Source organism: Astyanax mexicanus, chromosome 1 (assembly GCF_023375975.1).
Source record: "Astyanax mexicanus isolate ESR-SI-001 chromosome 1, AstMex3_surface, whole genome shotgun sequence".
Taxonomy (NCBI): Eukaryota; Metazoa; Chordata; class Actinopteri; order Characiformes; family Acestrorhamphidae; genus Astyanax; species Astyanax mexicanus.
The window spans coordinates 92,869,285-92,893,362 of NC_064408.1; the positions used below are offsets into that span (position 1 = coordinate 92,869,285).

General features: G+C 37.9%; 1 protein-coding gene across 2 annotated transcripts in view; it reads right to left on the bottom strand.

Annotated features, from left to right (window-relative positions):
- cntnap2a (contactin associated protein 2a) overlaps window positions 1–24,078 on the bottom strand; it is a 723,644-nt gene that overhangs the window by 390,607 nt on the left and 308,959 nt on the right. For both annotated transcript variants that reach the window (XM_022683450.2, XM_049485717.1), the window contains exon 3: window positions 2,610–2,803. In XM_022683450.2, the coding sequence (XP_022539171.2) occupies window positions 2,610–2,803 (194 nt within the window). The remainder of the gene's footprint in view (window positions 1–2,609; window positions 2,804–24,078) is intronic.

Below are 24,078 nucleotides of genomic sequence, written 5' to 3' on the forward strand. Positions count from 1 at the left end.
TTTCAGTTTCAAGAGTTATTTTAAAAAATAATATCAGCATGTCACATCCTGGTCTCGTCTCGTGTCTGTGTGTCTTCCCCACGTGACCTGTGCTCCTCTGTGTCTCCCGTCTCAGTACTTTTCCACCTGTTTCTCATGTGTTGCTCCGCCCCTTCCCCAGGTGTTTCTAATTATAGTGTTTCCTGTTTCTTTAAATAGCCCTCGTCTACCACTTTGTCTCCGTCGGTCTGTGCACCTTCCTCTGTTGTTTTGTCATTCTCGTGTTTTCTAGCCTAGCCCTCGTTTTCTTAGCTTTAGCCCTTGTCCTTTGTTTATCTCTTGTTTAATGTTTCTAGTTTCTTGTTTATTTCCGTGTTCCCTAGTTCCTTGTATATACCCCTGCTTTGTGTTTATTAGTTTATTCCCTTGTTTATATTTCCCTGCCCTGTTTGGTTTGTTTATTATCGCTCGTTTGTTTTGGTTATTGGTTATTTGTGTTTCTTTGTTTAGTGTTACTCGTTCCTTGTTTCTTTGCTTAATTGTTATTTAGTTATTAAATTATTATTTATTTCACCCTACCTGCACTTGCGTCCGCCTCCTCGTCTCCCTGCCTGGGTCATTCCGTGACACAGCATTACATTGACAAAATTAGATTAAATTATATTAGTGGTGTCAATCACTTACAATTAACTATACCACAGTTAGTTCCGACTCTGTAATGTGATTGGCTGAGAGGCGTTCTCTAAATGCCGTTATCAGCCAGTAATGCACTGTAACCAAGGATCTTCATGTATTACTTCGCCACACAAAGGTAATCTAGCAACGATACATGGCTTACAAACCAAACAGCGCAGCCACAAACAGAGCAGCAATGGAACCATTTTCACAGAGTTTTTATAACCAAACAGATTCTATTTTCTTGTCCTCTTAAGTTAAAGATCTTTTAATAAACAGTGATGATGGAACTGTGGTATAATTGCAATAATACACTCGAGGTTTGTGCTATAAGGTTAAATATTGGCACTGATGTGCTGCTCTACTCTATACTTGGCCTGCAGCCTTGTGCCTATGAACACAGCGCCACGGTGACAATATTACATGCTATAGTACTACCGCTACCATGCCACTTGCCACTTGCCACTACCATGTATTATTGCTAAAAATGCATGTAAAGTTAAGGAAAACAGTAATTTTAATAAAATGTCAATCAAAACACCATATGTGCATGTTTCAGACATCCTTCAAATAATTCTATTAAAATACCCATATTCAAAAACATTGCATTAACATTAATATCTTAACTTAATTAACCTCTCATACCAGAAACATCTTTTAACAAGACCTTTATTGTAGATCATAAAAATGTGTCACTCGGCATTCACTCGACCCTGTCCCTTTCAGGTTCCAGTTAAATATTTGGAATATTTCACAGGCCACTGTATGTCAGGAAGTTAATCATCTGAATCTGCTGAAGATGAAGTAAACTGCGACATCATTAGAAAGCACTTAATGCCTTTACATAATTAGCACTGATGGATTTTGTGCATTTGCTAATTCTATTTTTTATCCATTTTATCCAGGACAGAGTGCCAATCCATATCTGGGCACACAGTCATACACAGATTTACACACACACAAACTTACATAGTGTTTCATGCAAAGTAACGAAAACAGGTACCAGAATTTTGTAGACCTTTTGGTACTCGTTAGCACCAAAAAAATTAAGTCTGTGCTTTATTGGTGTCAAATTTCAATACTCAGCCCTATTGGTGTCTGAAGTGTTTTTCTCGAACTGAAGCTAGAAGCCTGATGTATCACTTTGCACTTATCCACAAACCGGTGAGAAGCGGCAGCCAATAGCACACAGCGTACTCTCAACCGGAAATAACCCCGTCCACCTGGAGGACTGCATCAGGCATTACAGCATCAGGCCAATCCATATCTGGGCACACAGTCATACATACATTTACCCCCACACACAAACTTACATACATACCACTCACCTACTTACACATACACACCAGATCAATTTAGTCAAGAGGATTACATTTTTCTGGGTAATTTTTGAGTATCCAGTTTACCAGATCTCCATGTTTTTGGACTGTTCAATTAATTGAATGTGTAAATTGTTGAATAAAGAAGCTACTGTTTACTGGTGTTGGATGCTTTCTCTTCCCTCCAGATCAAATCTCCTGCTCCCATTATTCTGAATGAACTTTATCTGAGCTTTGAATTTCTCACAATCTGATTGGCCATAATCCAGCTTCACTATTGGGCATTCCCAATCAGATTACCACAAGTGAACTGTGCTCCACTTTATTATTTCACAGTTCACAGCTAGGCCAATCTAACTCTTAACTACGGCATTGGAAAAGGTTATTTGTTGCCTTTACTTGTTGGCTACAATAGCATCATAGCTCTAGTGCTAAAAGTAAAAACTATGTCATGGCTATGGGTGACTTAAAGTATTTTTGTACATTTGTAAATGCACAAAGCAAAGATCATACAGCAACACACATGGCCAGAGTGTGGCCTGAACAGCAGCTTTCATTAAGGTACTGAAAGAAAAAAAAACTGGAAGTAAAAAGCCCCTGAAGCAAGCTGAAAAAATGCTACAGCCCAGTATTTACCCATATGTTTCCATCCTGATGGTACGGTTTCCAGTTCCTGCCCGTGTCACTGTAGAGCAGCCGGTAGCGCGTGGTCCAGTCCGAGCTGCTGTATCGGCCCTGGGTGGCTATGGCTGTAACTTGTTTTCTGCTGCCAAGGTCCACCTGCAGCCACTGGTAATGGTCACTGTCCAGAGGAGACCAGCCTCCAGCACCTACACACACACACACACACACAGGAACAGAGCAGTGAGTGCCAGGTTGTTAGGTTGTTAGTTTTAGTTTCTGTGCCGTGTTTAGCACTACAGGGAAAATGAGAAAAGCAGGGTAGATTAAAGGGTTTTGCTGTAGTTGTAGTGTGAATCTGTGCACTCTGCGCTGTGTGTTTTGAGAAGGTGTGACTGAATCCTCTCTGAGATAATGATGTGCAACACGGCCCGTTTTACAAAGTCCCACATAAGCCTTCAGTGAATCACCTGCTAATGTAAATTTGATTACGTCTTTAATGGATTTCTAGCACTTCAGCTTTTTGTTTCTCAAAAACCAAACATGTGGAAAAGAGGCAATTTTCAAGACCCAGAATAGAACAGAAAAGAATAGATTAGTGCGTCAGTGTAAAACAATTCAGAGGATTTAAAGGCCATGCATCATTCTGCTACCTGTAAGGTATGAGCTATGAGTTCACCTTTTAACATTCAAAGAATGCAAAACATCAAAGGTAAAAAGAAAGCAAACTTTAAAAATATTTAGAATGCATTTTCTTACATCACAGATGGCACAGAATCAAGAATTGTCATTCAGTAATATCTAAAAGAAGCACATTTGACAAACCTATGTCAAGCTCTGCACTAAGGAGTTACTGTACATTTACAAATCCCACTGTAAAACTGTCAGGAAGTGCAGAAGCAGGGAGAGGACGTGGAGAGCAGAAGCAAATTCAAGTAATATATTGAAAATATAAACAAACAGGAAACAAACAAAGAACCAGAAATAAAGAGAAATAAACCAAAACATAGAAACAAGGAATACACTGAGTAGAAACTAAGAAAAACCAACAAACTAACAGACGTGAAGTCGTAAAAGAACCGATGAAGGAAACAGGAAACACAGGACTATAAATACAGATACGAGGCAGGAATAGAAACTAGAATAGAAATGCCTAAGGACAGGTAATGAGGGAAAACAGGTGAAAACACTAAAGGCAGAGACATGGGAGGAACATACAGGACCACGTGGAGAATGATACAGACACAGAGGAGGAAAGGTGAACAAACACAGAGAGAGCAGTAAAAACACAGAGACAGAACAGGACATGACAAAAACAGAAACCTTACATTAAACTGTGACCAGAAACAGTATCGACTTCTCTGGGATCACATTCATCTGGGATGGACCATCACACAGTGTAAATGTGTATTATGGTCAGATCAAAATGTATTACAAGAAGAAACATTAATGCTAAAAATCAATTGAGATATTAGAGCAACATATGCTGCCTTCAGGACCCCATGTATATAGGGAGGTCCATGCATTTTTTTAAAAAAGCCAATGCAAAACCACATGCTGCACACATTACGAAGACATGGCTACAAAAAAAGAAAAGTGCTACAGGTACTGGACTGTCATGCCTGCCTAAAAAAAATTGGAAAAATTATCCTGTATAGTTGCACACCTTAAGGGGTGTTTCTTTTTTAGGCAGCTGGGACAAAACAACACCTAAAAGTCATAATTTCAACATGTAAGAGTTGTAACTGAATATGTAATTATGTACTATTTTACTATATTTAAGTAATGTTCCATATACGGACTACATAGTGTAAAGAAAAATCAAGACTATTTAATTAATCATATATGTCTCTAAAGTTAACTGTTTATTCAATGGAAACTAGTGCAAATTTTACAAATCTGATTTTTACTAGTCTTTCGTGTGATCACAATGCAGAACCAAGCGCTTGGTTGTTTTCCTGGAAGAGCGCTGAGATGTTCAGTAATGCCGCATAGCTGCATTACCTTTTCCATTCAGTCGTTCCGGGTTGTAAACAGAAAAATGTTACTTTTTTGCCGCCGCATGACAGATCTGCTCAGAAAGAGCACTTGTGTTGTTCTTTTATTCCACCTGAAGAAGCTTCGAGCACTGTCAAAATGTACTTTTTGCATAGCCGCGAGCTGCAAGCCTGTAGTCGGTTGTCTTTTGTCTCGCTTGTGAGGCATACAAATGCATTTTTGAGTCTTTCGCTGGAGGCAGAAGCAATTCCTCAAAAATATATCCGAAAGCGCCCAAGAGGGAGGACTGTAATGTTCAGGTTCCTGTGCCAGTGCACTGGGACCGCCAAAAAAGCAGCGATTTGGTGGCGATAAGGTGCGAAGAGGCCTCTGGTGGCATCTGATATCTGATCCAATTACACAGCCATTACTTGCTGTTTGGCCTTGACCGGATAAACAAGGAATATCAGTGGAAAGTCGATACTTCTGAAGTCGGATTTGGGAACACTTTAAAAGGACACAATGCTATCTTAAAGGAGGACACATAGACTACGCGTGTTGATAAGTGTATACGAAATAGAGATAAAACACAATACGTGATGCTGTTTGAGACTATGGGTACATTCACAGAGAGAGAGAAAGAGAGAGAGAGAGAGAGAGAGAGAGAGAGAGGCTTTAAGGGACAGATTTGGCCGATCAGAGAGCAGGAGCAGACTGAAGGAGGAGGTGGAGATGTGAGTGGAGCCAAGGGGACAGACACTCTGCTGCCAGGCAGATGTTCAGAGAAGATAACAATAGTGGAGGAAGGGTGCTGGAAGGACACTTCTATGCCCGCAGGCCTCTGATGTGTGTATATATCCACTATTGTTATATATATTGTGTAGCTGAAGGTTTGAGTACCAGCCTCTATAACTCTATAATCAAACAAAAAAAAGCATCAGGGCTATACTTAAGATTTACTGGATCAAAGCCTGTTGTTCCAGACGCCATGCTGGTCTTTGTCTGTAAGTGTCCTGTAACTTACATTAGTCATTTCCAGTTGTTCTCTTCTCCTTCTTCTTTATACTTAATATTAAAATTGTACTTGTTTGGTTTCTATTTTGATGGTAGATTCGGTACATTGATATCAGCAGTGGTTGGAGATATCTGTAGGTCTCTTAAAGACATTTTAGGATTGTTGGAGACTTTTTTTAACGTATCTTTTGGTCTAGCCTTGGGCAAAACTTGCTAGAACAGCCTGATCTTTTCATGTTGGCAGTCGTTTTAAATGTTCTTCACCTGTTAATCCTTTTCCAAAAGAGAAACGGCGGATATCTTATATATTTATTTAGTGATCCACTTAATGTGTGAAGTTTAAATAAGACAGACTCCTTTAAAATCCTCTCTAACAAAGTTCTAATCATTTGCAGCTGATGCTTCTTTTAGGGCCAGGTCTTTTCCATGTAGTTCCCAAGAGGTTGCTTTAATGTTGCTAAGTGCTTGATAAATGTTTGCTTGGGTGATTCTAAATGTTTGCTATGTTTATCTAGATAGTTGCTATGGAGTTGATAATGGGGCTGCTAGATGTTAGTTTGGGTGACATAATGCTAGGTTGTTGCAGTGGTCTTCCAAGTGGTTGATATGATGTATTTAAATGTTTGCTATGGTGTCTCATGTGGTTGCTATAGTGTGTATACAGCAGGTGTTTTTTTTGCTATGGTGTTGCTAAGTTGTTCCTAGATGTTTTCTTGGGTATTGCTAGGTGGTTTCTATGTTTTTCCAGGTGGTTGATAGGCATTTACCCAGGGTGTTGCTAAGGTGTTACTACATGGTTACTATGTGGTTTCTAAGTGCTTGCCCTTGTTTTCTATATGTTTGCTGTGGTTTTGCTAAGTAGTTCCTAGATGTTTTCTTGGGTACTGCTATGTGGTTTCTATGTTTTTCCAGGTGGTTGATAGGCATTTACTCAGGGTGTTGCTAAGGTGTTACTACATGGTTACTATGTGGTTTCTGAGTGCTTGCCCTTGTTTTCTATATGGTTGCTGTGGTGTTGCTAAGTAGTTCCTAGGTGTTTTCTTGGGTATTGCTAGGTGGTTTCTATGTTTTTCCAGGTGGTTGATAGGCATTTACTCAGGGTGTTGCTAAGGTGTTACTACATGGTTACTATGTGGTTTCTGAGTGCTTGCCCTTGTTTTCTATATGGTTGCTGTGGTTTTGCTAAGTAGTTCCTAGATGTTTTCTTGGGTATTGCTAGGTGGTTTCTATGTTTTCCAGGTGGGTGATAGGTATTTACTCAGGGTGTTGCTAAGGTGTTACTACATGGTTACTATGTGGTTTCTAAGTGCTTGCTCTTATTTTATATATGGTTGCTGTGGTGTTGCTAAGTGGCTGCTAGATGTTTGCTTGGGTGTTGCTAGGTGGTTTCTATGTTTTTCCAGGTGGTTGATAGGTATTTACTCAGGGTGTTGCTAAGGTGTTACTACATGGTTACTATGTGGTTTCTAAGTGCTTGCTCTTATTTTATATATGGTTGCTGTGGTGTTGCTAAGTGGCTGCTAGATGTTTGCTTGGGTGTTGCTAGGTGGTTTCTATGTTTTTCCAGGTGGTTGATAGGTATTTACTCAGGATGTTGCTAAGGTGTCACTACATGGTTACTATGTGGTTTCTAAGTAATTGCTCTTGTTTTCTATATGGTTGCTGTGGTTTTGCTAAGTGTTGCCGGGTGATTGCAATGGCTTTTAGCTAGTTGCTAAATATTTACTCAGAATGTTGCTATGATGTTAGTAAATGGTTACTAGTATATGCGGTTGCTTGGTGCTTGCTATGTGTGTATGTAAGATGGTTGCTGTGGTGTTTCTGCTCTGAGTGGTTGCTATAGTATCCAACATGGTTGCTATGGTTTTGTTAGATGATTAGTAGATGCTACATTTCTGGTATTTTTCATGATGTTGCTTAGTGATTGCAAATGTGTTACTAGGTGGTTGCTGGGCAGTGGCTGTGGTATTCCAGTAGTTGTTGCAGTGTCTCAGGTGGTTGCTCAGGTGTTGCCAAGCAGTTCTTGTGGTATCCCATTTTGACAGTTGGGTGTTTGTGCATTTGTATTTGTATACTTATTACATTTGTATTGCATATAAAACTTTGGCCTATGGGGGAACTATGTGTACAATCAGAAAGCTGTATACAAGCCTGTGTGGAGTTAGATCTGCGTCTATATCTCAAAAAACTGCTAGATGAAATATACAGCAACAATCCAGTATAAAAACAGAAGGAGATCTGAAAAAGAATAGCGAATAAGATGCTATTTATGTTGTTCACCTCCACACCAGCCTCAAGCAGGGTCAGAGAACAGAAGGTCATAAAGCTCTAAAAGGATTGTTTACAGAAAAGTAAAAGGAAGTAGGATGAAAAAGTAAGTGTAAACAGAGGGATGGAATAGAAAAGGATGTTAAAAAATTCAATTCTGTAAAACCTTGGGTCATACTAAGGTCAGGTCAGTTAAAATACTACTGAAAACATGGCCGTACACAATAAACGCAGGACCTTCATTCGTGCTCAGAAATAAACGTAGCTTGTAAAGCAGAGGTGTGCTCTATAACTTAGATCCAATCCAAGCTATGCCTCTATCCGTCTGTGACCAGAAGTCAAGTGGGGCTGCTCTTCTGGATACAATTTCACCCACCACTTTTACCCACTCAAGGACGAAGGCGATGGCAACCTCTTGGTGCAGGCCGTTATTTAAAAACTCCACTTTCCTTAACCACACAGCACACTGATCTACAGAAACCTACAGATGCACATATAAACAGATAAATACATTCCATACCTGAAGTTGTGTGGGGGCATTTAATATTTCTTGATCTACAGTGTCACTTATGTAATTGGAATATCTTATAAAAGGCATTACCACCCACAGTAGACAGTAGACTGGCAGTGGCTGGTAGTGATCCATATGATATGGCATGTGGCATGCCAGTGGCATCCCTCCTTTCTGGACCTCAAAAAATGTGTTGGGAATTAAATTGCAAAAAGTGAAGATACTTTTGAGAGAGAGAGAATGAGAGACAGACAGTGAGAAAGAGACAGTGTGAAATGATGTATGACTGACAGCTAAAAAATGCCTAAAGCCCAAGTACATTGTCACTGTCATGCGAAAAAACATCAAGGGCCCTATTTCAATGATCAATCTATCTGTTGAGTACATGTGGCACATAGCACAACATAGCAATGAACGTCTGACAGCTGACTGTTGTCAGGGTTTAAATCAGTCAGTGACACGCCTGTGTTTTCCACTGCCAAGATAACAATACACCAGAAATGTACCTAACACACCTCACTTCCAGACACCAGACCCATCAGCATCGATACATTTGTAAGCTCTGTTGCTATTTAAACGGCACAGACACAATGTGTGACAATAGTTTGTCAGCAGGGTGTAAGATAGCATAAGCATTGGTCAACACACCTCTCACAGGAGGACAGGGCACTATTCTTCAAATAAGCAACTTTACATAAGAAGGATTTTTTTTTTAACTTCTTAACTTTTAATGGAAGTCAATGTCACTCAGTTTTATTTCTTATCATTTTTGAACAATTTTATTGGTCTACCTGTCATGAACTTTAAAGAAAAACAAAGACAACAGCAAAATGATGAGGTTTTAGATCACAAATCGGTCATAAAACATGAAGAAACAAATATTCTGAAATATCCCAATCAGATCAATGTCACACATCAGTGGAATAGTCTTTTTTAAGGTAGAACAAAAAGGTTATAGCAGACCATTAAGGTTATTTAATTATATTGATAAATTAATACGTTAATGAATTAATTACTCCTTCCTAGCTTCACACACACACACACACACACACACACACACACACACACACACACACACACACACACACACACACACACACACACACACACACACACACACACACAAATACACACTGCTATGGTTTGGTAAGCTTTACTTGAAGCACCTCTTCAGCAAAACACCCTAAACACAGTGTTCCCAAAGTCATCTTTTTTGAAAAATAAAATATGGTAGACAGACAAAAACACAATCAAAGAACCAATGGGAAGAATAGATAGATTTACAAAAGATGCACAAACATTAGTAGAGTGGTCACATTAGACAAAATAAAGTTTCAATAGAACAAATGAAGTAAAAAATATAAAAGCAACTCCTTAAAAAACAACCATTTGCTTCGACCTTATGTTTAAAACTGCAGTGAAACGACAGCTATTAACACAGAACTGAAGTTTTTCTCAAAGGTATGACCAATTACAAAACAGCACAGATTCAGAATTACCACAACAAAATGAAAATATTATACTGCCTTAATGCTAATGAATAAATAAGATCTAGGGCAACGTGAATTAGTTTTCCTAATTACCATAATTTTAGAACTACTTACTGTTTAGTAGTTTAAACACAATTATTACTTTCTCTCACAGGCAGTAAGGAGGCACCTGGACATTTTAAAATCTTTATAGCTTTTTCTATGTTGCCATCTTCATTCCAGATTGTATAACAGGTTTCAATTTCATATCAAATATTAAGTTCCTGCAATATTGTCTGAGAACAGTGGAACACAGCTTTCTGCACCAGAGAGTTTAGAGTTCTTTTTATGTTTAGATCTGTCAGACACCTTCTGCTTACAGCCTTAAAACAAACATATTAACTCGTTTATTCATTTCAGCTGTGAAGTACAATGTGCTTCACTCTGTGTATTCTCACAGTATAGACAAACACTTTGAGCCCTTTTTTAGCGATCTATAGGCGTGTCAGTGTGTCTTTGCTATCATAATGATGGGAAAAGTAAAACAGGTGTGTACTAATTCTCTTAATCTATCATGGGTGTGTTTTGGGCGTAACATTAAATAAACCAATCAGCATGTCACTTGCCATCCCCTTTAAGAGCCAGGTATACTTTGACTATTTCGGAGGCACTGACCTGCTTCCACACCTTCACAGTGTGAACAAGACAGTCAGTATCTAATCTATCTGCTAATAAGAGCAGAAGTGTTGCACCCCTGAAAAAGTAAAGTGCCAAAGGTAATTTAGGGAAACAGCAATGTGATTTTATTTTGTATTCTGTTTATTGGATTTGTACACTGCTGCATGTCCTTGTGTGTGTGTGTGTGTGTGTGTGTGTGTGTGTGTGTGTGTGTGTAACAAACAAGGATGTATACACACTGAACAAGTGCAGCATGCCTGTGTTGCCAAGTTAGCAATGAACGTCTGACTGTTGTCAGTGGAGCACCTGTGTTTTCTGTTGCCAGGATTTTTTTTAACCCACCTCACATTCAGACCACCACACCCATCAGCGTAGATAAATTCACAAGCACTGGTGCTATCTCAAAGTTACAGGCACAAGATCCGAAAACAGACTGTAGGCAGGGTGTAAAGTAGCAATGAACATGGGGAAAGACCTTGTGCAGGGTGTAAAATAGGGCCCTTGGAGTTGCTTTCCTATATTGCCTGTTATGTTTATCAGTATTACAAGGCTGTTATCTTGTATTCAGTCATAAATGGTCTGCAAATCTAGAAATACAGCATAAAAATACCCATAAATGCTGTACTAGAACCTGAAATGTCCTGTATCATGAACCTCTGTCTTTTTTTAAAGACATGTTTGAGCAAGTATGTAATTATTGTTAATGTTTCAAATGCCTTTTGAAACATTTAGTATTCATGTATGTTTAGTACGGATACTAAAGAGTAAATGTGCGATAGCGACAATATATATTTATGTATATATAATGGAATGCATATAGTTTGTATGCATTTTATTGTATGTGTTTCTTTTGCCAGGCTACCATTATAAATAAGTAGCTGTTCTTTATTACATGTTTGGATTTAAAAAAAAATGCACTGTTTCTATACCCTCTGTGCATTGTATCATCTCCACTGACCACAGAGGACCTCTGTTATTCTATAATTAAAGACTAGTCCTTTTGTTTTTTTTGTTTCTCTGCATACTTTATCATCCTCCATTTATTTTTTATTTTTTTTTATTCAGGTGGTGGATCATTTTTAGCTTTGCAGTCGCAATGGTGTGGTGGTGGTGTATGAGGTGTTAATGTGTGTTGTGCTGGTACCACTGGATCAGACACAGCAGTGCTGCTGGAGTTTTTAAACACTGTTACTCATTGTCGTCCACTCTATTAGACACTCCTAACTAGCTAATCCATCTAGTTTTAGAGCACAATAATGTATTGTCCTTATGGACAGTTCTAGTGGAAACAGGAGAGTTGAGGTGCAAATTGAATTCTGTCGTGATTTGGGCAGCCGTGGTTTTATGTTTTTTGGATACAATCCAGGTTAGCATCCGAACATCCCTTTCAGACAGCTTCCTCTTGCATCCACAGTTAATCCTGTTGGATGGTGGTATGCTGACATTACCCTGGATACCGTGGCTCTTGATACATCACAAAGACTTGCTGTCTTGGTCACAGATGCGCCAGCAAGACGTGCACCAACAATTTGTCCTCTTTTGAACTCTGGTCTATGTCACTCATAATGTTGTGTGCATTGCAATATTTAGAGCAAAGCTGTGCTCTTACCCTGCTAACTGAACCTTCACTGAACTCTGCTTTTACTGGTGCAATGTGCAATTAATGAAGATTGACCACCAGGCTGCCCCAATTTAACCATGAAACCTCCCACACTAAAATTTTCCTCTAATCATTCATCAGTGATCACAGGACTCTGCCCAAAGGACACTACCCACAAACTTAAATCTTTGAATGGTTAGAGAAGAAGGCAGTATTTCAACCTGAGGGTCACTAAGTTGCTAAACCTGCTAAAGTTCCATAGACTTTCCTTTCCTTAGACTTTTCCACATGTTGTTTGGGTCAGTTACAATCTCTGACACTCTTAAACTGCAAACAAGTAAACGAGGCAACCTCTGTACAGTTTGCTAAATAGTACTATATTCTCTCCAGCACTCTTGTATAAATGTATAATTTTAATTTTTCTACACTACATTATCCTAGAACTTTTCTGCTCTATTACGTGTATTATTTTTTTTTTTATCAAACTTTGAGCATTGGCCATCCTAACTAGTGGCTTGCATCATACAGTGTAGCCTCTGTATTTTTGGTCATGAAGTCTTCAGCAGACAGTAGTCACAGACAAATCCACACCTGCCTCCCGAAGAGTGCTCCTGATCTGTCAGAGAGGTGTCAGAGGGATTATTCTTCATTATAGTGAGGAATCCTCAGCTGTAAAGGTCTTCCCTGGTCTCCCACTGTACAGCTTATCATTTCTTCCTAACAATTTTTTAATATCTAATTTTGCTAGGTTGGATGAGGTTTGGCTAATGTCCTCCAATGTCTTTCCATTTTTATTCTTCTTTATCAGTCTTATAATGGTTTCCTTGAGTTTTACTGACTCAGGTTGAAAGATGATTAGTCAAGACTAGATGCTTAAGGATGTACTAATAAATACATTCTACACAGATGAGCAGAGTAAACATCTGGAATGAAGAAGAACTATGTCCAAAAATACTCTTTAAAGGAGTTATCAACTCAAAATGGTGCAGTAAAGAAAAAAAAAACATTGAGTGAACATCAGTTATGCTAAAGAAAACACTGTTTGTTAATAAGAGAGGTTAACAGAGAATAGTCATTTGCACTAAATGTATACTAGTCATATGTTAGTCACTATTTAATACGATTTTTGGTATATTTGTGTGAGCTGGCTAACTGAACATTATAAACAAAAACATATTAAACATTTAATTTGGATGAGTTTTGAGGAGTGACATACAAAAACTGGTAAAAACAAAAGTAAGATATATAATTGCTGCAAGCATCAGCTGTTAAAGTTATTTTACATACATTAAACCAACTAAAGTAAACTTTTAAAGTTTAGTTTAGTTTTAACGCATAAAAGGTTAATTTAATTTGTATGAGCACAAAACACAAAATGAATGTTTTGCCATCAAATTTCACTGAATTACAAAAAAATTAAGTCTAGACTAAAGTCTAAAATTAAGACTCCTTTGACATATTTAGAAATAGTAAGTGTAATTTCATCATAATAAGCAAAGTTGTATAACATAACAGTATACAGTTTACTTTTATTAAGTACATCTCCAGTACACAATTACTACAGAAAAATAAATGTAATACAGATTTAGCATATAAAAATGTAAGTATAAGGAGAAAAAGTATACAGATGAAATTGGAAGATGCGATTTAAGTTAAGGTGAATGTTTCCATCATCATTTTGAAGCCATGCCCCAATTAATTTACAGTGTTTTAAGAGAAAAAGGAAGCCACACAGTGCAAATATGCATTTTCTTGTAAAGTGTCTAAAGAAAATAGACTCTGGAAGTTACATTATTCTTCTTTTTGTTTGATAAAAGTGATGGAAACTTTCAATATGACATTTCTTTAGTCTAAATGGAGGCGGCCAAAAATGAAAGTGCATTCAAACGGAGCAGGAAATCCAGAGAAAGTTTTAATATTAGATCAGGAATTATAAAGGCATGGCGGGAGTAATCTTTTGCACTGTCCCTCCTTTTCCGCGAGCTGAGAGGATTTAATTCACTCTGGTAAATGATGTGGGTTTTGGAAGCATACAGAAGGAAGAGAGAAGGATGGAGAATAAAGAGAAAATGAAGTGCAGGGATCAGTGCGTCCACACCGCTTATTAACACTCCAATCTCATGCATGGCCACATTGGTATTCAGCAGAGCCCCAGTTAAAGCCTGAATGCGGCGGGCCCTGCCACCTCCCCATCACCAAAATCCTCCCTCACCTCAATAGCTTCCCCACTCGCTCCTTCATTAGCGTCCCACCGGCTGCCCATTCTGCCCGGCCGTCTGTCCGCCCGCCCGCACGCTCCCTCTCCAGCTGTGAGGGACAAACAGGTTTCCACTCGAGAGGGGTCTGACCTTTTCCCTCCCCGGCTCCATCTCACAGATGAACTGCCGCTAAATGGATGCTTCAGCTCTTCGCCGAACGAGGACAGAGGAGCAGAACGCAAGTCGTGGATGTGATAACTGGCTCTGAAGCAGAGGAAGCCACCGCTAAGCTACTGAGAACCAGCATTGTGAAATAATGCGCTGTGTTTCGTTTGATGTTTACAAAGGAATAAAAATAGAAGCCAAAAATCTTTGGAGAAGAAAAGAATGTGCAGGAAAAAGAGAAAATGCCCAAAGCGGCTCATACAGAGAGCCGTCCTCAAGCTAAGAGATAAAAAGCACTGAAATAAAGAATGTCACCTAAAAAGTGTGTGTAAATAAATACAATATATATATATATATATATATATATATATATAAAATATATAAATGTGTTTAAGCAGAAGTAGGGAAAATAATAATTTACTTTCAGACTACTGTAGACAATAAGAATTCCAAAAGTGATTCCAATCATTCCTAATATTGCTGCATTTATTTAATATGTAATAAATAATATCTTAAAACGATCAACTTTTGCAGATTTTTGTTTGTCAGTGTGAAAAACACTATTTGTTGAATTGTAGCAAACTGAAAAAGGCTAGTGCTGTGGTTCTGCTGCTTGTACACTGGCCATTACTTTTGTGGATGGTGGAACCGATGGATGCAAGTGGACCTGTGTCTATGTTACCTTCTGGCTTCATCGTTTTAGCAGGTTAAATTGTTTTAATCAGGGTTGCTAGCCACATTAGGAGAATAGTGTGTTAATTAGATCATCCTCAACTCATTCCAAGAGTACTGGATTAGGCACCATCATTCCATCATTAACCTATGTATAGAGAAAGTAAATAACTAAACCAAACCAAACCAAACCAAATGTAAAAAAAATGCATTACAAAACAAAAATTATATTAAAAAAAACTGAAAGAAATTGTAATAAAAGGGATAAAATATTAAAATACTGAAAATGTTGTAATAAAAGGGAGGGAAGGGGTAGAAAAAAACTTTTTTAACAAATTACATTACAGCTGATCTGTTGCAATAGAACTTTGTAACTTAAGCCTTTGTCTGTAAAAAAGCACTGTGTTACTGAACTCTCTACTGCAGCATTTACATACGTATACACAGCACATTCACACCTTCATCATAGTAACTAGAAAAAACACACAAACAGTTTACTCTGTAACTATTCCAAGTAGAAGTCTAACAGATGAAACCACAGAGCACTGAGTACCGTTTTTTACCCCTTTCAAAAGATTCTCTGAGAAAACTGGAGAAAACTGCTACAGGAAGAGTCAGGTCTGGCTGACCCACGTGGCAACACCTTTATCTCAGCTTTACATTGAACTAAGTCTCAGTTTCAGCAGGTTTGACAGGTGAAGTGATAAACAGAAATACATTCATTGTCACTGTCCAATGAAAGGCAAGTATCTGAAAAAAAAAACAGCAACTTTACAGGAGAGAGATAAAACGTTGTTAGCCTTTAATGGCAATGGAAGTCACTGAAGAATGGAGAAATTCTATTGGTCCATACATCAGTAAATTTAAAGACAGTATAAGGGGCAGTTGGTTTGTTGAAATAATGTAGTAATCTAAAAATCAACAAAAATGGAGATACTTGTTCTTTATTGGACAGAGATGAATAAAGAGATGATAAAAAGTAGCTTATCTGGGCCATACAGCACTGATACTGGGCAAATAGAAAATAGTGGGTTTTTTAAAACTTTTGACCTGTAGTGTAGATAGAAGTTTTTTTTGTTGTTTTTTTAACAGCAGTGTCTTGTACAGTAGTAACTACTCTGATTTGCGGGTGGATGTGCAGAATATCTCCAGTGGAGAAATGACCCAGTTGTGGGCTGATGTGCCGTTAATCTTGGTCGTGAGAGCGAGGGAGATATGTTCTCTCATTACACTGAGAGTTCAGGGTCAGCTAACACATGATGCTTATTTTTCACCATCACACTGACCCCTGCCCTGGAAGCGCTTGACCCTGTGTTGTGCATCATGAAGGGCGTTATGATGTGCTTCACGAGTGTTTACCTCTGTCTAAGCACTCTCAGTGAAGCCCACACTGCATCAGTATGCACACCTCAACAAGCAGATTCAATTATTTCTGCACCTACACACTGTATGGAAATCCTCTGCTAAACACGGCATTAGTGCTGCTATAATAAAAGCAGGTAAAACAGGGGACACTAACAGGTTCTGAATGTAATACTGGAGCTGAGATGATGAGATGAGAAGTAAGAATTGCAGAAAACATTAATGGTAAAGTTTGTACTGTCATGGTTTTGGAGATCTAGCCCTCTTCAATGTTTAGCTGGGTTCACCCAAAACAAGCACACCTGATCAAAGTAAGGAAGTCTGGAGTAAATGGAGTATTAGATGCAGGTCTGTCGGGCCAGGTTTCCATCCAATAATGAAAACTATTATCACCAAGTCACAAAGACCATCAAAAATGTTATGATGAAACTGGCACTCATCAGGGCCAAGAGTTACCTCTGTTGTACAGGATACGTTCATCAGAGTTAGTAGCCTCAGAAACTGCCTGGATGGCTACATTTTGTTCATACATTCTACATCATTTACAGTGTGTGAATAAATAAATAAAAATGTTGAATGAGAATTTTTTTCTTTTCTTTTTTTGTGTATTTTAACTTTTTTGATATATACCTTTACAATATTCCTGTTTGAATTCTTATTACGTATGCATGTTTACCTCTAGGTAAAGTACTAAAGTTTAATCAAGATTAACCTGATATATAGCTTCCTGTTTTACTAACATCCCACTAATTGTCACACCTGGCGCCGAAAGTGCTCTCATCCCTCCCATACTCAGCTCTGCCTGCAATCTGCAGCCTCCGGACTACATTGACCAGGATGCACAACACACAGACACTACACCCAATCCTGAATACATGACACAACACATGACAATTCCAGGAAGCAGATCACCTGAGTACTAGCCCTATACATTTGGCACATTTGCTCTTAGTCTTTGCTGAGTATTGACAGTTTATCCTCATACAGCATGTTTTTCAAGTGTTACTCTCTCGTTTTGACCTTGCTCTATCATGACACGAATAGTAATGATAATATTAATACTACTTTTTTTTATTTACTAGTAAATGCCATCTAATAATAGAAACTTGTCCATATCCACTACAGATTTGCTGCCCATGTAAGCTCTCCTGCACATATGTCAATATAAGAAGGAAAAGGAAAGATGTGAGAGTATTATTAGTCAGTGTGAAGCATATTGATTCACCTTTCAAATTTAGGGACAGTGGAAGAACAGTAAATACACTGTTAGTCATGTATAAATGTATAATCTCACATCTATATTGGTTATATAAAGAATTTAAATTCAGTACAGTGAGTTCAGAGAAAAAAGAAACACCTATGCTTCGTTTCACAAGAAATGTTTCCAGACTCGTTCACCTCACACTTTCTAAATATGTGATTAGAGTTCAGCTAGTTCAACGGAGATGAAAGAAAAAGAGAAAGAGTAGAAAAGTTTTCAACTTTCTGAATTAATTTTCCATTTAAAATAAAAAATAAAAAGTATAGCACAAAATGCAGTCTATAATATTATGCTAGATAATCAAAAACTTGTGGACATCCTTCATAATAAATGCACTTAGCTACTTTAGGTCGCATTCATTGCTGTCACAGATGTGAAAATACATAACGCAGCATCTAGTCCCTACACATCTAGTCCCTTTAGAAAAGTCCAGCCAATAGAATGTCAATGGGACTGTATCTGTTGGAGCAGATAAATGTGAGACTTTTGATTTTTATTTTTTTTTTAACATTTTAATACAGATTAAACACTGAAAGAAAACCTTTTTTTAAGAATGTCATGTCTATAAGACTCTATAAGCCCATTCATAACTTATCACAATTCATTAATAAGGTATTATAAACATGGCTATAAACATTTCCAAAAAATGCAGAACCCAATATAGTCATGCTTTTTTTGCATTATTGATTGTGAATATAATACATTAAAAGCTGTGCTAATAATATGTCATTAATAATCGAGTCCCACAATGAAATTCTGTCACTTTACCTGGAGTGCAAAAAGACCTGTTATAATACATTGTAAGTGACTATAACTAATATTAAGTCTAATTAATGAGTGGTTCAAAATAATTAGAGCATTATTGAGGGTATGTTTATAAGTTACTTTTTAAGTCATAATGCATCCTGCAAGCTGGGACTGAGTTTCTTGGTATTGACGTATATAGCATGTAATAAACACAGCAAATGATGCACGTATAAATATGTATAATCATGTTTACAAGGCCTACTAAATGAATTATAATCTGGTATGGGTATGTTGGGTGAGTCTTATAGAGATGACATTCATAGAAAGTGTTAGCAACACTGCTTTAGCACACTGAGTTAGTAATTCATTGCTGTTTAACAGTGAAAGGGTCTTTTTAAATTGCAGAGAAATTAATTGGACAAGCTGTAAACAAAGTCATTCAGAATAATTTGAAGAGATCTATAGAAACTGGCTGAATCAGAACTGTTCACAGTGGTGGTGAATAGAATCACACATCTAAAGAGCTGGAAAACTCAAAAGCTTCTTCAAAGTTTTTTTTACAGCAGATGGTTATGAATATGCTACCTGATTCCTGAAAGGGTTTATTCTGTTCCGAGAACATTTTGGCTTTATGTGCTGTTTAATTAATTTATGTTGGAGGTATACATTGAGTTTTGAGTCAAAATAATCTCAAAAGAAAACACAAAGTTCAACATTTTCGTTTTCATATCAAACTTAAAATAAAAGAGTAGATTCAACCATGGATATTAAATAAAAATGTTATTTCTGGTTTAACCTGATCGGGTAAGTTTCTCTACAATAAACCATTTAACCCTTAACCCTCACTACTCCCCACAGAGATGCCTGCCCACCAGTGTCTCACTGTCTTATCCCTTGTCTTTAAATTTCTTCAGCTTTAGAGACTCAGATTGGTCAAGCATACTAAAGCGCTGCCACTATGATCAGAGGATTGCCAAATTAAATCCCAGTTCATAATAATTGCCATCAGCAGCCGGAGTCAGAGAAAGCACAATTGGTCTTACTCTCTTTGGGTGGGTGGATGGTGCTCTCTCCCCACATCACTCACAAGGTAATGTTGGTCAGCACAGGCATCTGTTTCGCTGCATGTACTAGCAACCCAATGATGATAAATCAGTGGCAGTTTGTACAGAAGCTGATTTCACATGTATCAGGGAAGGCATGTGGTAGTTTGAACCCTCCTTGTGTTTGGGGCATTGCTAGTATTAAGGCAGAGCCCATGTGAACACAGATTGTGCAATTGGATTTCAAAAATGAAGAAAGAAAAACTATAGCTTTAGAGGCGAAGTATCAGAATTATATGTAATCAATGACACAAGAGGGAGTGCTATAATGTGTAATATTGGCACTGTTGTGATGCATTTATAATATAGTTGCATTCCTGCTCTGCTTGTAGCTGCGCTGTAAGCTCTGCATTTTCGGCCAGTTCAGTCAAAATTGTAGAAATCGAAGCTTACTGTAAATAAACGGAAGTGCTTTACTCACCCATATAAACCCATATAACCTATCATGAGAGAAATCTGTGTAGATTAAAGTCCAGCGCTCGTTTGACTGAAGGAAAAAAAAAAATTAAGAATTAACAGTTTTGTTTACTTCAGCGCCAAATTACAAAAGTCCACCTTACATTCAGCTTAATATACCCTATATTAAGTGGAAAATGTATACACTTAAACTTTTATTTTAATAATAACAAATCTTTACCTGATATTGGTAATATGTGTAATAATGCATATTTTCGAATCATTTATTTGTGGGAGTGTGTTTTTGCCTGTGCAAGAAATGGCATTTCTTCACTGTATCTAGGGGATCTAGCGCCTCCCAGTGGTGTATACAACATTGCATTTGGTGTGTATTTGGTTTGTAAGCACTGCATCTTTGCTAGGTTACCTGTATGTGGCGGAGTAATACATGGACACCTTTGGTTACAGTGCATTACCGGCTGATAATATCACTCACAAAACACCTCTCAGCCAATCACATTGCAGGGTCGGAACTAACTGTGGTATAATTTATAATATTTTTGTTTTATTTGGAGATAAACATTTTTTTCTAATTTCTTCGCACAACAAATCAATCACCATCTGTGTTACTGAACACAGATAAATAGCAGTCATTGATTCTGTGCCATCTCTTTGTCCAGACTAAAGGGTCTTGGCTAAATTCACAGCTATGATTTTGCCAGTTCTGAGAGCATCATTTGCAGGCCTTAGCAATGCATCACTGGTGGAAAGGAGGAAAGCTGTGGCTGGCATATGGGCATCCGGATCCCTTCATTAGCTCTGACAGACTTTTATGATGCTGCTTGTCTTAGTGTAGCTAATGAGCTTGCGGCCGTGACGTCATCAGACGCAGGTCCACCGGGGAGGTAGGAATGGAACCCGTTTAATGTGGATTAAAAATCAAAGCAGGTTATAGATTACTGTGATTACAGTTACTTTTATATGGATTATTATTTTTAGGGATTAGGGAATGTCGGTTCAATCTGTCTGTTATTTTCAGAGTGTGCCTGTAAATTACACTACAGCTACTGTGTCACTTTAATAACTATGATAGTTACATGCAGGAGGTTTAGGTGATGGAATGCGAAGGAACAGAGAGGCTTTTTTTTTTTACAGTTGATCTGAAACTCAAGCTGACAGATTGAAGGCTGTAGAGAATTTGCCAACTGGATATTTAAGCAGAAGAAGAGGACAAGGAGCGTTACAGTGAAAATCAAATGAATGTCAAAGCTGTGATTGTGACTAAGTTATGACTAACTGAATATATAAAGATATAAAGCAGAGCATGTGAGTATCAGAGATTATTGCTTTGTACATCACTGCTGTCAGGAATGTGAATGTCAACATGACCACTCACTTTGTAATAGTGGGGAAATACAACTATTACATCATCATCAGCTGATGCAGATGTGACAAACCAGGCATCACATTTTTGCTTAAATTAACATTTTGGTTCTTTAAACATCCAATCTGTCACGTTTTCTGTACATTCCTAAAATCTGTATCTTTTTTTAATTGTATTGTTTTGCATTTTATGCATTGTATTTTCTTTAGTATGGAGCAGTTGCTTCTGATGGTTTCCAAATATTGTGTTTAACCTAGTTGGGAATGTTTTATTAGAAATGTTCGAATGAGATTAAATTGCCATGAACATTCCTAAAAAAATATTTATTTAACATTACAGGATATCCAGGATATACAGAATAAATGTTTACAATACTGCTGCATGTTCATATAAAGTATTTTCTGTTAGCTGGGTAGAGGCATGCATTTAGAAACTAGTTGTAGATTAATATGGTACTTAATATTTACTCTGTTACCTTGGCCAGTGGGTATTCCTGGCATCCCAAAGATATCAGGTGAACCTGGACACATCCACAACCCTGACCAAGAAGAACCAGATAGAAGATCAAATGATGGATTAATGCTTTCAAGAATGAAATATGTAAATTAATACAGAGCTCTCCACTGGCCTTCCCAGTCACCAGATCTCAATCCAATAAAATATCGCACCTTTGGAGATACGGTAGAACTGGGTGTTTTTGGCATGAAAGTTAAAATTTGTATATTTTCCCCTAAATCAACAGTGTGCCTTATAATTTGGTGCACCTTATTACCAGAACACTCAGGGTTCCTCAGTCAAGCGCTATCAGGTGGCATTTACGTTCTACTAATGCTAATGCTGCTGCACCCAGCCTTAGTGCTGGAGAAACTTCACTGAAAACTCACCCCTAGACAAAATATTGGAATTCTAAGCTTACTCTAAATAAACGGAAGTGCTTTACCCAAACAAATGGTTTCAGGAAAGAAATCTGTGTAGATTAACTTCCAAAGCTCATTTGACTTTAAAAGAAATTGTTTCCCCATTAAAAGGAAACCTTGGTGACACCCTTGCTCACTTTGATGTATGCATCCTTACTAGTGTCACTTAATTTGCTTTATAATCTGGTGCGCCTTATGTATGAATTCTACCAGTCAAGGAGCAGTAAAAGCCATTCCACTAAAGTACAAGCTACATGGGATGAACCGCTAGCTGTTAGCACTCTGGGTTACTGAAACACTCAGGGTCCCTTAGTCTAGCGCTATCGGGCAGCATTTACCTCCCGCTAGCGCTGCAGTTAGCAGCTAATGCTAATGCTGCTGCACCCAGCCTTAGTGTACTCGAGAAACTTCACAGAAAACTCACCCCTAGACAAAATATTGGAAATCTAAACTTTCTGTAAATAAACAGAAGCGCTTTACTCAACCAAATTAACAGTTTTCAGGAAAGAAATCTGGGTAGATTAACATCAAGTGTTTGATTGACTTTGAGATGAAATGTTACCCCATGAGAAGGAAAACACTCACTTTCATGTGGGCATCCTTACTAGTGTCGCTTTTTTTGTGCCTTTTTATAATCTGGTGCACCTTATGTATAAAAAAGGACCAAAAAATAGATGTTCATTGATAGTGCGCCTTATAATCCAGTGCGCCTTATAGTGCAAAAAATACAGTATGTTAACATGGACCAAGAATGTTAGTATAATTTTACAATAAATTACTGTTTTTCCAGCTTCCCTTTTCCATATATGAACTGCATTAACAGGGAAGTGAACTGTGTGCTCTGATATTTGTTTCATCTAACTTTTTATCTCACTTTTTAAAAAAAAAGTGAGAAAAACATGTATTTTTCCATAATATAAACTCTTATGGTAAGTGGCCTAACCTAAGCAGCACAGCGAGTCAACACGTATCAACCCGAGAGTGAGAGAGAAGCTGCAAGTTAGAAGACACCTATCTGTTGACAGGTGCTAACAGGCTGTCATCCACACCACTTTCTGACCCTCAGGTTAGATCAAATCTAAAAGTAATTGCTGGTGGTGATGGTCCTTATGACAGCTGATGCTAATTGGCTGCAGCACACGTGAGAATTTCCAGTCACGATCTCAGCTCTGCTGAAGCTTCCACAGAGATTCGCTCCAGTATAGCCAGTATAACCCGCTAGCGTAACCTATAAAATCTCTCTTTCACAAATTAAAATTTCCTACATTATTAGCTTCAGGTCAAAAAAAAAAAAAAAAAAGGTGCTGACAGGCTCTAATGTTTTAATAAGAACGTGCTGCAGATCGATAACGGTATTTTTTTTTTCTTCTTCCTGCAGGATTATTAACATTTGGGTCAGAGCGACACGTGTGACAAATATAACTTCTCTCCTCCACTGATAAGACGTTATTAGCATACGGTGCTGCCCGCAACTTCCGACGTGATAATGAGAAACCGACGCCTGATAAGACAGAGCAAAAATGGCACATATGATCCAGACCAGTGACAGCACAGTCTCGTGCTTTTGCTACGTACAGAAGGCCACAGTGGGCCAGGAGGGCTGGAGATGCAGACAGAAAATGTATCATGATAAATTAAATCTGTCTAACAACAGTAAAACTGATTAAATTCCTATTATTAGAAAACTCAATGAAGTATGTGCTCTTATGACACTGCGTCCACTGTTTTCAGAGAGACAAGATCACAGCATGAGGTTTTTAGC